This window comes from Leucopleurus acutus, assembly GCF_964270905.1.
Source record: "Leucopleurus acutus genome assembly, chromosome: 11".
In the NCBI taxonomy this organism is placed as follows: Eukaryota; Metazoa; Chordata; class Mammalia; order Artiodactyla; family Delphinidae; genus Leucopleurus; species Leucopleurus acutus.
Genome location: NC_139152.1, coordinates 3,867,120 through 3,879,990, shown reverse-complemented (window position 1 = coordinate 3,879,990; position 12,871 = coordinate 3,867,120). Strand labels below are relative to the sequence as shown.

At 54.1% G+C, this 12,871-nt stretch overlaps 1 protein-coding gene across 2 annotated transcripts in view; it reads left to right on the top strand.

The window, feature by feature from the left end:
• The first annotated feature begins 3,373 nt into the window (after positions 1-3,373).
• DDX11 (DEAD/H-box helicase 11) overlaps positions 3,374-12,871 on the top strand; it is a 31,268-nt gene continuing 21,770 nt past the window's right edge. Inside the window, exons 1-5 of one of the 2 annotated variants that reach the window (XM_082849571.1) lie at positions 3,374-3,447; positions 7,340-7,487; positions 10,858-11,106; positions 11,545-11,631; positions 11,935-12,083. In XM_082849571.1, the coding sequence (XP_082705697.1) occupies positions 7,344-7,487; positions 10,858-11,106; positions 11,545-11,631; positions 11,935-12,083 (629 nt within the window). In that variant the 5' untranslated portion in view covers positions 3,374-3,447; positions 7,340-7,343. Of the gene's footprint in view, positions 3,448-7,339; positions 7,488-10,857; positions 11,107-11,544; positions 11,632-11,934; positions 12,084-12,871 lie in introns of those variants that run through there. The other variant, XM_082849570.1, reaches the window with a different exon arrangement.

Below are 12,871 nucleotides of genomic sequence, written 5' to 3'. Positions count from 1 at the left end.
AGTAAATGCAACATTTACATGAACTTAAAACTGAGGCATCAGAGACCTTTTCAGGATTTTGGTGGGCCACCTTCCAAGACCCTGAAGGGTGTTAGTTCTTTGCCCTTTTCAAACTACCCCAGTCACCGATAGTTGGAAGTACTGACAAAAATACCGACTCTGGAACCATCCTTTTGTAAATTCCCACCCCCAAGTTTTCACACAGTTTGTAACACTGGCGCCTTTCCTGGAAGGCCTTTCCTTTAAGCCCCAGAAACTGTCCAGAATGTTTCTTGATCCTTCTGGGAAGTCACGCCAATTACCAAGGTCATTCCCAGGGAGCACTTAGCATAAAATGACCCCAGTTGTGATTTCATAGACCCATCCTGTGATATTGTGATAATAATTATATTTTTGGTCTTAGTCCCCGATCCTAGCAGAGCTCCTAAAACCCTAGAAACTTCCTAAGTGAGGAAAGCGATAGAGGTGTCTCTTGTTATGTTAATGATGTGATTATTGGAAAGCCCCTAGGTAACCAGCCTAAGGATGGGGGCTGGTTGCCAGGGGAACCAACTGAGTGATTGGAGGGGAGAAGGGCTGGAGACTGAATTCAGTCACCAATGACCGATGATTGAATCAACCTTTGCCTGTGTAATGAAGCCTCCATTAAATACGCGGAAGGGTGAGGTTTGGAGAGCTTCCGGGTTGGTGGGCGTGCGGAGGAGCGGGGGAGTGGAAGCTCTGTGCCCCCTGCCACACCCTTGTCCTGTGCATCTCTTCATCCTGCTGCTCCTGAGTTATATCCTTTTACATAAACTGGTGATCTAGTAAGTAAAATGCTTTCCTCAGTTCTGTCGACTGAAGAAAAAAAGTGCAGTGTGAGAGTTGTGCGTTAAGTTTTATTGGGGGAAAATGAGGACTATGGCCTGGGAAACAGCATTTCGGATAGCTCTGAGGAACTGCTCCAGAGAGGGGCGGGGCGGGGCGGGGGGGGGGAAGGTGAGTGTTCTGTATGATTTTAGTGAAGGGGGGACGTGCAGTCAAGCACACATGTTGGCAGAGCCTGGCTGCTAGTCAGGAGGAGGCGATGTCCCCGTTGATGACTTTAGTGCTTTTCTGGATATGAGGAGATGCAAGAATTGGGCTCATAAAATCTTCTCCTGAAAATTTCTATCTAAAGACCTGTTCTGCCAGTTTTTCCCAGAGCACAGAGGGCCTCATTCCTGACCTCTGCCCTGAACTCCTTTCAGGGGGCGTTGAAGGTCAGCAGCTGCAGCGGCTCGTGATTTAATCCTCGTAGAGGTAGATGGCAAGGGCCAATTTGTAGCTGGCAATTCCGTCAGCTACTCTAGCAAATTAATCAAACCCAAGGAGGAGGCCGTGGGAACCTCTTGACTTACAGCCAGTAGGTGAGCAGCACAGGTGACAACCTAGTGACTGGTGTCTCACGTCGCAGTCATGTGGGACTGAGCTCCTAACGTGTGGGATCCCAGTTACCTCCACATAGATAGTGTCAGAATCGGGTTACTGGGTGGTGTTGGAAAACACACACTGGATATGCCTTCAGAAAAGCTCACAGGGATCATGCAGTGCTATCCCCTGCTGGACAAAGGAGAACCCACGTCCAGGGAGGTGAAGGTGATGTGCTTTGACACCGACCAGGTGTGCTCCTCCAAGCAGGGCTGGCGCCCAGGAGCAACAATCCTAAACTTGGCTTCCAGAGTGCTTTCCCTCACCTGGTCTCAACCCTGCAGAGGTGGGCAGGGCAGGTACTGTCCATTATAGAGGTAAAATAACCAATATATTAAGGTCTGGCAGGAGCGAGGACTATTAACCAGACCGAACTACACACAGCAAAGTGAATTTCCTGACACTGGGCTGTGGTGAAAGAAAGTACAGCGTTTACTGCAGGGCCAAGAGAGGAGCACAGCTCAGGCTCAGGCTCACAAGACCTGAACTCCCCATGGCTTTCAGGGAAGTGTTTTTAAAGGCAACCTTTGGGGTGAGCGCTTCTGACTGGTCAGTGGTGAGGTAGCAGGGTGGTGTTTCAGGAATCTTAATCGGCAACCTTCTGGTTCCTAACCGTCTGGAGTCCACATGCTTGTGCTCAGCGTGTAGTCACCATCCTCCACCTGGGGGAGGTGTCTTAGTTTCTGCAGAAAAACTCAAAGGTAAGTGTCAGATTGTTAGGTATATGCCTTGAGGAGGCATATACATAAGAGTTTATCCCTGAACTATTGTTCTTACTTCTCTTGGTTAACTGCTTTCCTTTGTTTCTGCATTGCCTCATTTCCCTCATTAGTAACTACCTGTGCCGTCCCTTGGAACTTAGGGAACCGTCGGAAGCTAAAGTCTTTTTCTTTTTTTTAAAGAAATTCTAATTTCTTTTTTAAAATTTATTTATTTTTGGCTGCGTTGGGTCTTCGTTGCTGTGCGCGGGCTTTCTCTAGTTGTGGGGAGCGGGGGCTACTCTTTGTTGCGATGCGCGGGCTTCTCATTGCGGTGGCTTTTCGTTGTGGAGCACAGGCTCTCGGCACACGGGCTCAGTAGTTGTGGCTCGCGGGCTCTAGAGCGCAGGCTCAGTAGTTGTGGTGCAGGAGCTTAGTTGCTCCAAGGCATGTGGGATCTTCCCGGCCCAGGGCTCGAACCCATATCCCCTGCATTGGCAGGCAGATTCTTGACCACTGCGCCACCAGGGAAGCCCCTAAAGTCTTTTTCTACGAACAAGAAACGGAGGACATAGGGTGGCTTTTGGGCGGGAGGGCCCTGCTCAGTTCCAATTGCCCCATTTTTCTTTTTGTTGATACTTCTCAATCCTGAGGGGAACAGGCACGGAATAAGAAAGGGAATAAAGTTTTGGACAGAGAGGTTAATCATGAACTGAGCAGAGGAAACTGGTTTTACAGGGGCTCAGTTTCAGGACCAGAATACAGGCTTCCTGAGTCAGCTACAGCACCTGGCCCCTCAGGTGTTTGATAAACACGGCCAACTGAAGTCAAGCGACTGCTGAGCTCCCAGGATTATGGGCGCCAGCTAGCGGAGGCGCGAACATTCCACAGCTGGCGCGCGGCACGGGTAGGAAGAACACCCTGTCGCGACCACAGCCTCCGACGGCCCCTCCCTCCCGCGAGCCAGCCGCGAAAGCGCAGTGACGCAAAAAGGGGAGGTCCAGCCCCAGCAAGACACGGAGTGCGCACGCGCAGCGAAATGGGCTGTGCAACGCAGGTCGGTCTTCCGGGTAACGCAGACCGAGGCCTGGACGAGCCCGCCGCGCAAGCGCAGTGGCACAACAGGCAACCGGCCCCCGCCGAGCCCCGGAGTGCGCACGCGCACTGGCGCGGGGCGTGCATCGCGACGGGCTTCCGTGGGGGACGCCGACACCGGCGAGCCGGGGTTTCAGGTTCAGTGGCGTCCGCTCGGACTCCTCGCCGGCCGGGTTTCGGCGGAGCAGCCCTCCCGCCGAGGAAGGTGAGCGCGGTGCCGAGGACGCGGAGCAAAAGGAGAAAAGGCAGGCTCCGGGAGAAATGCAAGGGGGCGGGCCGGGCCGGCGGCGGGAAAACGTCCCCGAGCTGGGGCGGGCTTGACATGTGATTGACAGGCCAGACACCAATCCAAGGGCTGGGGAGGCCGCGGGGCGGGACCTGGCCGTGAGCCGCCGGCCGCGGGGCGGATCCGCCGGCCGTGCGAAGCGTGAGTTCCTTACGTTGTAGTGCCTGCTGGTCCCTGCAGCGCTACCGAATGTGCTGTTACCTGTCCCCCGCAGGTGAGGAAACAGGCTCAGGGATGTGGACTTTAGCACGGATACAGCCGGGATCCCACATTGGGCAGTCTGACCCCAGAGCCCTCCTGCCGCCCGGGGGACCAAGGTGGAGCAGGAGAAGTGCGATGGCTGGAATGGACCAGCGTGTGGGAGGCAGTGCCGAGAAAAGTGGAGAGAAATGTTAGCCCAGTGTGAGAGCTCTGCGGGCGGAGCTGGGAGGGGGACAGAAGCAAGATGCGAATATGGGGTTGGGGCCAGCTCCGGATTCCCAGCAGGTGCGCTGGAGCCGGGTCGTCTCCCAGGTGTGTGACGTTAAAGCACTTTAGGAGGGGGACAGTAGGATGGTACCTGGACATGGATGTCTCATCGGCTCAGGCTGCCATAACAAAACGCCATAGACTGGGTGGCTTAAACAATAGAAACTTCTCTCTCCCAGGTCTAGAGGCTGGGAATTCAAGGCCACAGTCCTTATAAGAGTTTAGGACCCCACTCTTAGGACTTCATTTAACCCTGATTACCTCCTTCATTTCATGTTCATTACTCCCTAAAAGCTCTCTCTGCAGATACAGCCTCACATTGGGGGTTAGGGCTTTAACGCATGAATTTGGAGGCGGGGCGGGGAGGGGGACACGATTCAGTCTGTAGCAATAGTTTGTACCCAGGCAAATAAGTGATCATCGAAGACTGAAGAAAATGAGCACTTTCAGGACTAACATGCCCCGAGATGCTCTCACGTATCTTCGCCCATTTAATGAGCATGAGATTTGCCTTCGCATTGGTGGGGAGTTCTAGGGAGAACTTGGGGGGGAGCTCGTGTCCACGCAGCCAGCCTGAAGAGGTCGGGAAAAGTTCCACCAAACATCCTTAATAGCTCTTAGTATATCCATTATTCATGGATTTAGCTAAACCCTTCTTTCAACTTATGGTTTAGCTTGTGCTGCTCCTGGAATAATGAGATCCGTAATTACCACCCACGGAGAAGTGGAATAATAATTACTTTTGTTCTGTATTGTTTCGTGTTGTCATTCTAAAGTTTGGTAACTGAGTCTTTCCACCCTACTTACCCTGGTGGGAGGAAGATCAGAAATCTACAGCTTGGAGGCAGATGTGCTTTCAAATCTTGGACTCAAGCCCTTGCTGAGTGACTGTGGGCAAGTCACTTAACCTTTCTGAGGTTCAGTTATTTCAGCTGTAAAATAGAGCTAATAAAAATCTTGGCCACATAGGGTTGTGAGGTTATATGGAAGCAGTTTGAAACCATTGAAGAACTGGCCCTCGGCCTAAATATTTAAGTCACAGACTTCCTCTCCCCACCCCTCCGAGGAGCAGAAACCCGCCCACGGCTCCCACCTCAAGCTGGCCATTCATTCATCAAATTGTTCCTGAATGCCTGCTGAGTGCCGAAGCACCTGTTCTGAATGCTGGGGGAAGAACAAGACCGACAAGGCTCCTCCTTTTATGCTATTCATATTCTATGAATATGGGGGAGGACAGTAAATAAATTCGCATAGTGCTAAGACCTATGAACAAAAGCAAGAGTACTTCAGATAAGTGAGATAAAAAAGTGACTTCAGCCGAGTGGAGGGTGTGTGTGTGTCTGTCTGTCTGTCTGTCTGTGTCTGTGTGTGTGTCTGTGTGTTTGGAGGGGGGTATTTGACCACTGGAGGGTGCCACATACAGGGAGAGGCCTCTCTGAGGAGCTGAGCTGAGTCCTAAACATTGAGGACTCCAAGCAGGCGGGGACGGCAGGTGCGAGAGGCAGGTGCGAGACGCAGGCTGATTGGATCAGGGTGGGGTCCTCACCCAGCCGTCTCTAGGCTGCCCAGTGATCTGTCTTACAAGGAGAGGAGGGACGGGTCAGATTTTTCTCTTGGGATTTAGAACTACGAAACAAGAAAAGACTTCGCTTGGCAGTGGGAGCTGAAGCCAGAGGTCGAGGGGGCTGCAGGCAGAGGTGGCGTGCAGGCTGACTTTGGGGTAAAGCAGAAGCTGCCAGGCGAGCAGAGGAGCCCGGGCAGGCTCCACCTGGCCCGCGACGACGGAGCAGGAGAATGGGAATCCGCGGGGCATCCGCGGGTGTTTGCCGTTGGTGGGCTTCCTGGATCCATCTTGGAACCTGAACCACTTTGCAGTTCTCGTCTGCAGGGAGTCCCACCCTGTCCGTGGCTTCTGCGCTTGGTTTCTCCAGGTCTTCTGTATTCTCAGTCTCTCAATATGTATCTTTTCAGTAAATCTCCCTTTTATTTATGCTAGTTCTCTGTTGCAGACACGTGAGTTGGACTCAAACAGAGCCATGTGGACCTGGGTTTGGATCCCTGGGTTTCCTTTCTGAGCTGAGTCTTTGAAGAGTTACTTAATTTCTGTAAGCGTCAGGATCCAAAGACCATCTGCTTACAGTGTTGTACAGATTAAACGAGACCCCAGAAGTGGAAGGGCCTGCAGAGCGTTTAACACAGGGCAGGTGCTCAGAGTTTGTTAGGGCCGTTCTCCTTTCCCTTCACGTTTTACTGGGTTTCTGATTACACACTTCCCTCTTGGATTGAATTGTCCTGGTTTTAAGTCATCCTTCTTATCGTCATCCCTCCCCCTCGGTCCTCGTTTTAACTGCCCCTAAACTCTTAACTGGAAGAACATCACGCAGCTCCCTTCTCTGTTAAATGAATTGACGTGGTCACTGGTCTTCCTGAGGCCAGTTACGTAGCAAAGGCATAAATGGGATTTAGATTTATTCATATTTGTACTGAGGTGAGCTGGGCCTGCTTCAATAGCTCAGAGCAGTGACTTCCAAAGACAGAGTGGGGCCCGGATGGAAAACGGTGACTGAAGGAAGAAGGGGTGTGTCAAAGCTGTCTCAGAGAGATCAGGGTCAGAAGAGGAGGGAAAACGTGGAATAAGTGTGGAGCAGAGATGTTTTTCTTAGACCTGGGCCTGCAGGGGCAGACAAGTGCCGAGGCCTCGGTTCTGGGAAGCCCTTCCAGCCAGGGCTCAGCCGCCGTGCAGAGGGCCCTCCAGGCTGGGGCCCCAGGGAAGGCTCTTAGGGGGCGGCTCTGGTTTGTACTGGAAATGGCGGCTGGGATGAATTAGATGCAAACGGAAGATGCCTGTTGGGTAAGGATGGGTGTGTGACATGCAGAAAAGCTATCCTCGGGTTTCTCCGCCTGTGGGTCACGACCTCTTAGGTCTTCACAGCAGGGGCAGGAGAAGCAGTTTTGTCCTGCGATGTTGGGAGACATGGCTGGGAGATGTGGGAGAAGAGAAATTAATGACTGCAGAAGTAATTACGGGCTCTCCAAAAGAAATCTCCAGGCCCTTAGAAAGGTGTGCACGCGGGCAGAATGGCAGGGGTTTCCGGCAGGGCTTCCTGGGCCGCGTCCCCCTGTATCCCGCTGTGATGAACGTTCCTGGATGGACAGCGACTGTGGCCAGGCCTCATGGGGAGGCACGTGAGGGAAGGAGCATAGCCTCTGCTTGCAGAACATGTCCCACCTGGGGAGGAGGTCCATGACTAGTGTTGAGGCCCCTCCTAGGAACCGTTCAGGATCTCGGGCCAGTACTGCCTGGCCCGTCAGAGAGCTACTAGATTTTCTCTTTACCCCCCAGGACCATGGCTGATAAAACGGAAGAGGCTGGTGGCGTCCACTTCCCTTTTCCCTTCACACCCTATGCCATCCAGAAAGACTTCATGGCAGCGCTGTACCAGGTGTTGGAGGCTGGCAAGATTGGGATATTTGAGAGTCCAACTGGCACCGTAAGTATTTGGGGCCTGAAGAGGGTCTAGGGAGACTCTGATGACAGGTCAGAGCCAGCGTGCTTGTCTGCATGTGCAGAGAGTCGTGGTTTGAGGTTGAGCAAAGTCGTTCTTTCTGAGTAGCGGCCGTTTCTGTCTGTTAAGCCGTTAAACACAGGCCCGGGGTCTGAGAAAAATTAGGCTAAAGGCAAATGAGAATTTTAATGGCATGGAAACCACTGAAACCTTCCGGATTTTTCTGGGCGCATGACCGCTTTGATGCTGAGAAACGTGGAAATTACTCTGACTTATCCACAGATCCGACATATTGGTTTACTCTCCAGGAACTGGGTTACTGAGGGCCGGAGGGGTCCAGTCCAGAGCCCCTCAGTTTTCCTTCCTGGCCTGGGAGGAGGGGGTTTGTTAGAGGCTGGCCGCGGAGGACTGTTACGTTCCCACTTCTCTCTTGCCCTTTATTACCTTCTAGAGCAAGTGCCGCGTGAGAGCTAGCTGCCTGTGTGGGTGCTGCTGTGACCTCCTGGAGGACGAGGACCTTGAGGTCCTCTCCTCTGTGTCCCCGTCATCTGCGGGGAGCTTGGCACGGTCGGCCTCGGGGCTCTTAAGCTGTGTGTGTGTAATGAATGAACGAAGGAAAGCGACTTATTCCTTCTCATCCACTGACGGGAGTGTGTCACTCTCTCCTGGGATGACACGATCTCCTGGGGCAGGAAGAGGGCGGATGGGCCGCTCTCTTGTTCCGTTTTGTTCCTTCAGATACAGCGAGTGGGAGAGGCTCCGTTCCGCCAGTTCACACAACATGGGTCATGAAGATACTGTGCAGAGTGAGGGTTTTTTGTTTTTTTTGGTTGCGGTGGGTCTTTGTTGCTGCGCGCGGGCTTTTCTCTAGTTGTGGCGAGCGGGGGCTACTCTTCGTTGTGGTGCGTAGGCTTCCTATTGCGGTGGCTTCTCTTGTTGCGGAGCACGGGCTCTAGGCGCGTGGGATTCAGTAGTTGTGGCGCACAGGCTCAAGAGTGCAGGCTCAGTAGTTGTGGCGCACGGGCTTAGTTGCTCCACAGCATGTGGGATCTTCCCGGACCAGGGCTCGAACCCGTGTCCCCTGCCTTGGCAGACGAATTCTTAACCGTTGTGCCACCAGGGAAGCCCGAGGGGTTTTTAAAGTAGCATCTTTCTACCAGCATCCGACCTTCCATTTACACCCAGTGCACGTGGGGACTTCACTGGTGGTCCACTCTGCGCTTGCACTGCACGGGCTGTGGGTTCGATCTCTGCTTGGGGAACTAAGATCCCGCGTGCTGTGCAGTGCAGCCAAAAATAAATAAATAAGCCCAGTGCCTGGGACTTCTCCCCTCCTGACCCCCCCCCCGGAAGACTGGTTGGGGTCAGGAGCGACCTCCTGTAATTAGATCTGAGGAGCTCAGGTCCCCATCCGACCACCTGCCACATCTGACATTGTTAAGCATCTCATCTTCCTCTCTTGAAAGTCACGTGAAACACTGAATCAAAGAACAGTGCCTATCATTTAAAAAGTCACATTTATCAAACGTTGTTCCTTGGGCAGGTGCTTTTAAGTCTTTTAACTGTTTCTTAAGAAATATACTTGGGGGCTTCCCTGGTGGCACAGTGGTTGGGAGTCCGCCTGCCGATGCAGGGGACACGGGTTCGTGCCCCGGTCCGGGAAGATCCCACATGCCGCGGAGTGGCTGGGCCCGTGAGCCATGGCCGCTGAGCCTGCGCGTCCGGAGCCTGTGCTCCACAACGGGAGAGGCCACAGCAGTGAGAGAGGCCCGCGTACTGCAAAAAAAAAAAATAAAAGAATAACAGAAATACACTTGGATAGAATATGTTGAAATTACAAGCTTATGCCGCTGTTTCTCGCCTTATTGATCTTAGTCGTTGGGACCTTCCTGTGGTAGTAGATAAGGTGAGCTTCCTCCCTGGTGTGGTTACCTATTTTTAGTCTCTTTTTTTTTCTTGAATAATCTTTTGTTTCTTTTTTAAGAGTCGATAGTTGTCTTTTAAAGGTTTGTGTAGTTTTTAAGGTACTTATGCCTGTTCCGCTCACAGCATCCAGTGGTCTCTCAGTATCACACTTCATCATAAAATTATTACCTTCCTCTGCCCGGGCTGCCATCACAAAACACCACAGATGGAGTGGGCACAATGGCGGGAATTTATCGTCTCACAGTCTGGAGGCCGGAGGTCCCGAATGAGGTGTCAGCAGGGCTGTCCAGGCCCCCTCCTCCGCGTGTGGACGGCGGGCTTCTCCACGGCTCTTCCCATCGTCTGCCTTCCTTGCCTTTGTGTCCACATTTCCCCTTTTTACAAGGGTACCGGTCTTACTGGGTCAGGGCCACCCTCCTCTTAACTCAGTACATCTGCTATGACCCTACTGTCAAGTAGGGTCCCATTCTGAGACACTGGGGGTTAGGACTTGAACATGTGAATTTGAGGGGACACAATTCACCCCATATCAAGGACCTGCGGGGAGAATTCTGGTCTTTAAGCCAACAGTTGTGCTCCCAGAGCAGTTGGTTGCTTTAACGTTTCCTGACACTGGGACTCATGGGGCTGGTCACCTTCTGTCCGCACGTTGGCTGCAGCTCCCCGCCAGCAAGTCGTATCCGGGATTCCAGGCTGTGCGTTCTTTTGGCTTTATTTTCTGGGCTGTTGATTCAGTTTCTCCCATTCTTCTGATTATGATGGCCTGCAGTACTTATATACAACTTGATAAGTCACTTTCATTCTCTGAGGACCAGTGAGCCATATAAGTAAAGAATTTCACTTTTATTTCTCCCGTTTTCCTATTTTTTTCCCCCAGCCGTTCTCTTGCCAGTCCCCTTCTTTTTCCTTCCTTTCCGAGGCTGGCCTTAGAGCACCCTCTGATATTTAAAGTCAGACCTCCCTCGAAGGCTTTATTAAAACGGGAAAGGTGGGCTTCCCTGGTGGTGCAGTGGTTAAGAATCCATCTGCCAAGGCAGGGGACACAGGTTCGAGCCCTGGTCTGGGAGGATTCCACATGCCGCGGAGCAACTAAGCCCGTGCGCCGTAACTACTGAGCCTGCGCTCTAGAGCCAGTGAGCCACAACTACTGAGCCCGCGTGCCATAACTACTGAAGCCCGCAGCCTAGAGCCCGTGCTCCACAACAAGAGAAGCCACCGCAATGAGAAGTCCGCGCACCGCAACGAAGAGTAGCCCCTGCTCGCCACAACTAGAGAAAACCCGCGTGCAGCAACGAAGAACCAACGCAGCCAAAAATAAATAAAATAAAATAAAATTTTTAAAAAAGCTTTAAAAAAACAAAACAGGAAAGGTCATTAGGGAAGCTTCGTTTCTCATCCTCTATTTCTGAGAACGTTTTTCTTCCCGTAGGGAAAATCCTTAAGTCTCATTTGTGGGGCCCTCTCCTGGCTCCGCGACTTTGAACAGAAGAAACAGGAAGAGGAGGAGCATCTCCTTGAGGCCGGAGCCGACCCCTTAAACGATGGGAAGGGCCAGGCCCCGTGTCCCCCACCCTCCTGCCAGCAGAGCCCAGGCTCCCCGAGGGCCGCTGGAGAGCCCGACTGGGTCACTCAGTTTGTGCAGAAGAAAGAAGAAAGGGACCTGGTGGACCGACTAAAGGTGAGATCGGGTTACGAGAGGTGGGGTGATCCGGAAACGGGACCTCCGGGAGGATTTCGGGTGGATCCTGAAGCAGGACAGCTCGTGTCCTCACGGTGCCCCTCAGCCCCCCGGCCACCGCCCTGGTGGAGGGTGCTGCGCCCTCGCTGTCAGTAGAAAGCCGATGTCACCAGGCCTTCCCTAGGTTGGCGGTTCCCGTTCTTTCCCAGGAAAGGAACCGCACCGTTGCCATTGGCCACAGGCTTCCCTGGCTGCAGACTCGCTTACGGGCTGCACTGGATGGAGAGCGTGGGGCTTCGGGAGGGAGGCGCACACTTCCCGCAGCAGCGAGCTCGACAGCTTGGCCGACAGGAGGCTGGCAAGGCAGGGAGGTGCGCGGGGGCCGTGGGAGGCTGGGGCTTCCTGCAGGGGTCTCCTTTCTGGCTCCCTCCCCTCTAGGAGAGGCAGGTCAGGAGGAAGAAGCGAGAGGAGCGCCTTCGGCAGATCCGTCACAACGCGTCGCTCAAGTTCGCAGCCAAGCGCATGGTGAGTGGTGGCCCGTGTCAGCGTGGCGTCCCCCTGCATGGGCCCTCACGGTGCAGCGGATGCGGGCGGGCGCCGGGACCTCAGCCCCTCCCGGTGCCCTCTGGCTACGTGCTCCTCGTCCGGTAGCAGGGCAGCCTGCGCTGAGGGACTCATCCTGGGGCCTTGACACCCGTCGGGTGAGGCCCGTGTCGATGGCGTGTGTGTCGCTGCCCTTGGCCTGGCCCCCAGAGGCTGCCTCGCCAGGGGGTGGGCTCTGGCGCTGAGGTTTCTTTCTCTTTCCCCACTGGCCACGCTCCTCCGCAGAGACAGGAAGATGAAGAAACTGAGCGTCTCCTCCGCCTGAGCAGGGAGATGCTGGCAGCAGGCACGGGGCCCGAGCAGCTGGCCTGGGGGGAGGACGAGCTGGTCCTCGCTGAGTACGAGAGTGACGAGGAGAAAGGCTCAGCCAGCGGGTGAGAGCACGTCCCCTGCATCCCCTGCCCTGGGGTGGCTGCGCGGGGCTCCTTCCTCTCGGGCCCGGCTTCTTGGTCACTCGTGGGGCACCGACGGGGCGGAAACCCGGCTGCCTGCCCTCTTCCCCCGGCGAGGCCCCTCCTCGGGGCACAAAGGATGACGACAGGGGCCCTTTCCCTGCCAGCTCAGGCAGGTGTCACCTCCGTACCCTCTGTGGTATTCTTGTCTCCACTCTGCACCCAGGACACCGAGCCCAGCAGGATGCTGTGCCTTGGCCGAGGCCCCCAGCCGGCGACCTGAACCTCCGCTGGCCCGGCTCTGAGTCTCAGGCTCTTAATACCAAACTGGGCCGTGTGAGGCCTGTGACGTAAGCCCTCGAGGTGTCCTCAGCCCGTGTTTTTCTTTTCACCTAAGGCTTGGCTTGGTCTAGGTTCATAGGTTTCTAGTTTGTGAGCTGTAACTTCCTGGGTGAACTAGAAACGCTGAAGGTAACACCTGGGCCGTTTCTAGGCCACGCCGTCCCCGTGAAATCCTCCCCGTCATTCGTGCTTTAATTTCACAAATGCCCTTTGAGCCTCTGCTGTCGGCATGGCGCGTCCTGCCTCGGTGTTGGTGGCAGCTGACTGATGAGGGTGATGGTTGCTGAGGGCTGGGGGGGCCACGGCAGGTTCTTGAAATACGGTGACAGTGATGTTTGCCCCATCGATTGACTGCCCCTTTTACAAACAGTTTCTCTGTAGCAGCGACGCTGTTTGCATTTTACCTACAGTAGAGTTTCTTTCAAAAT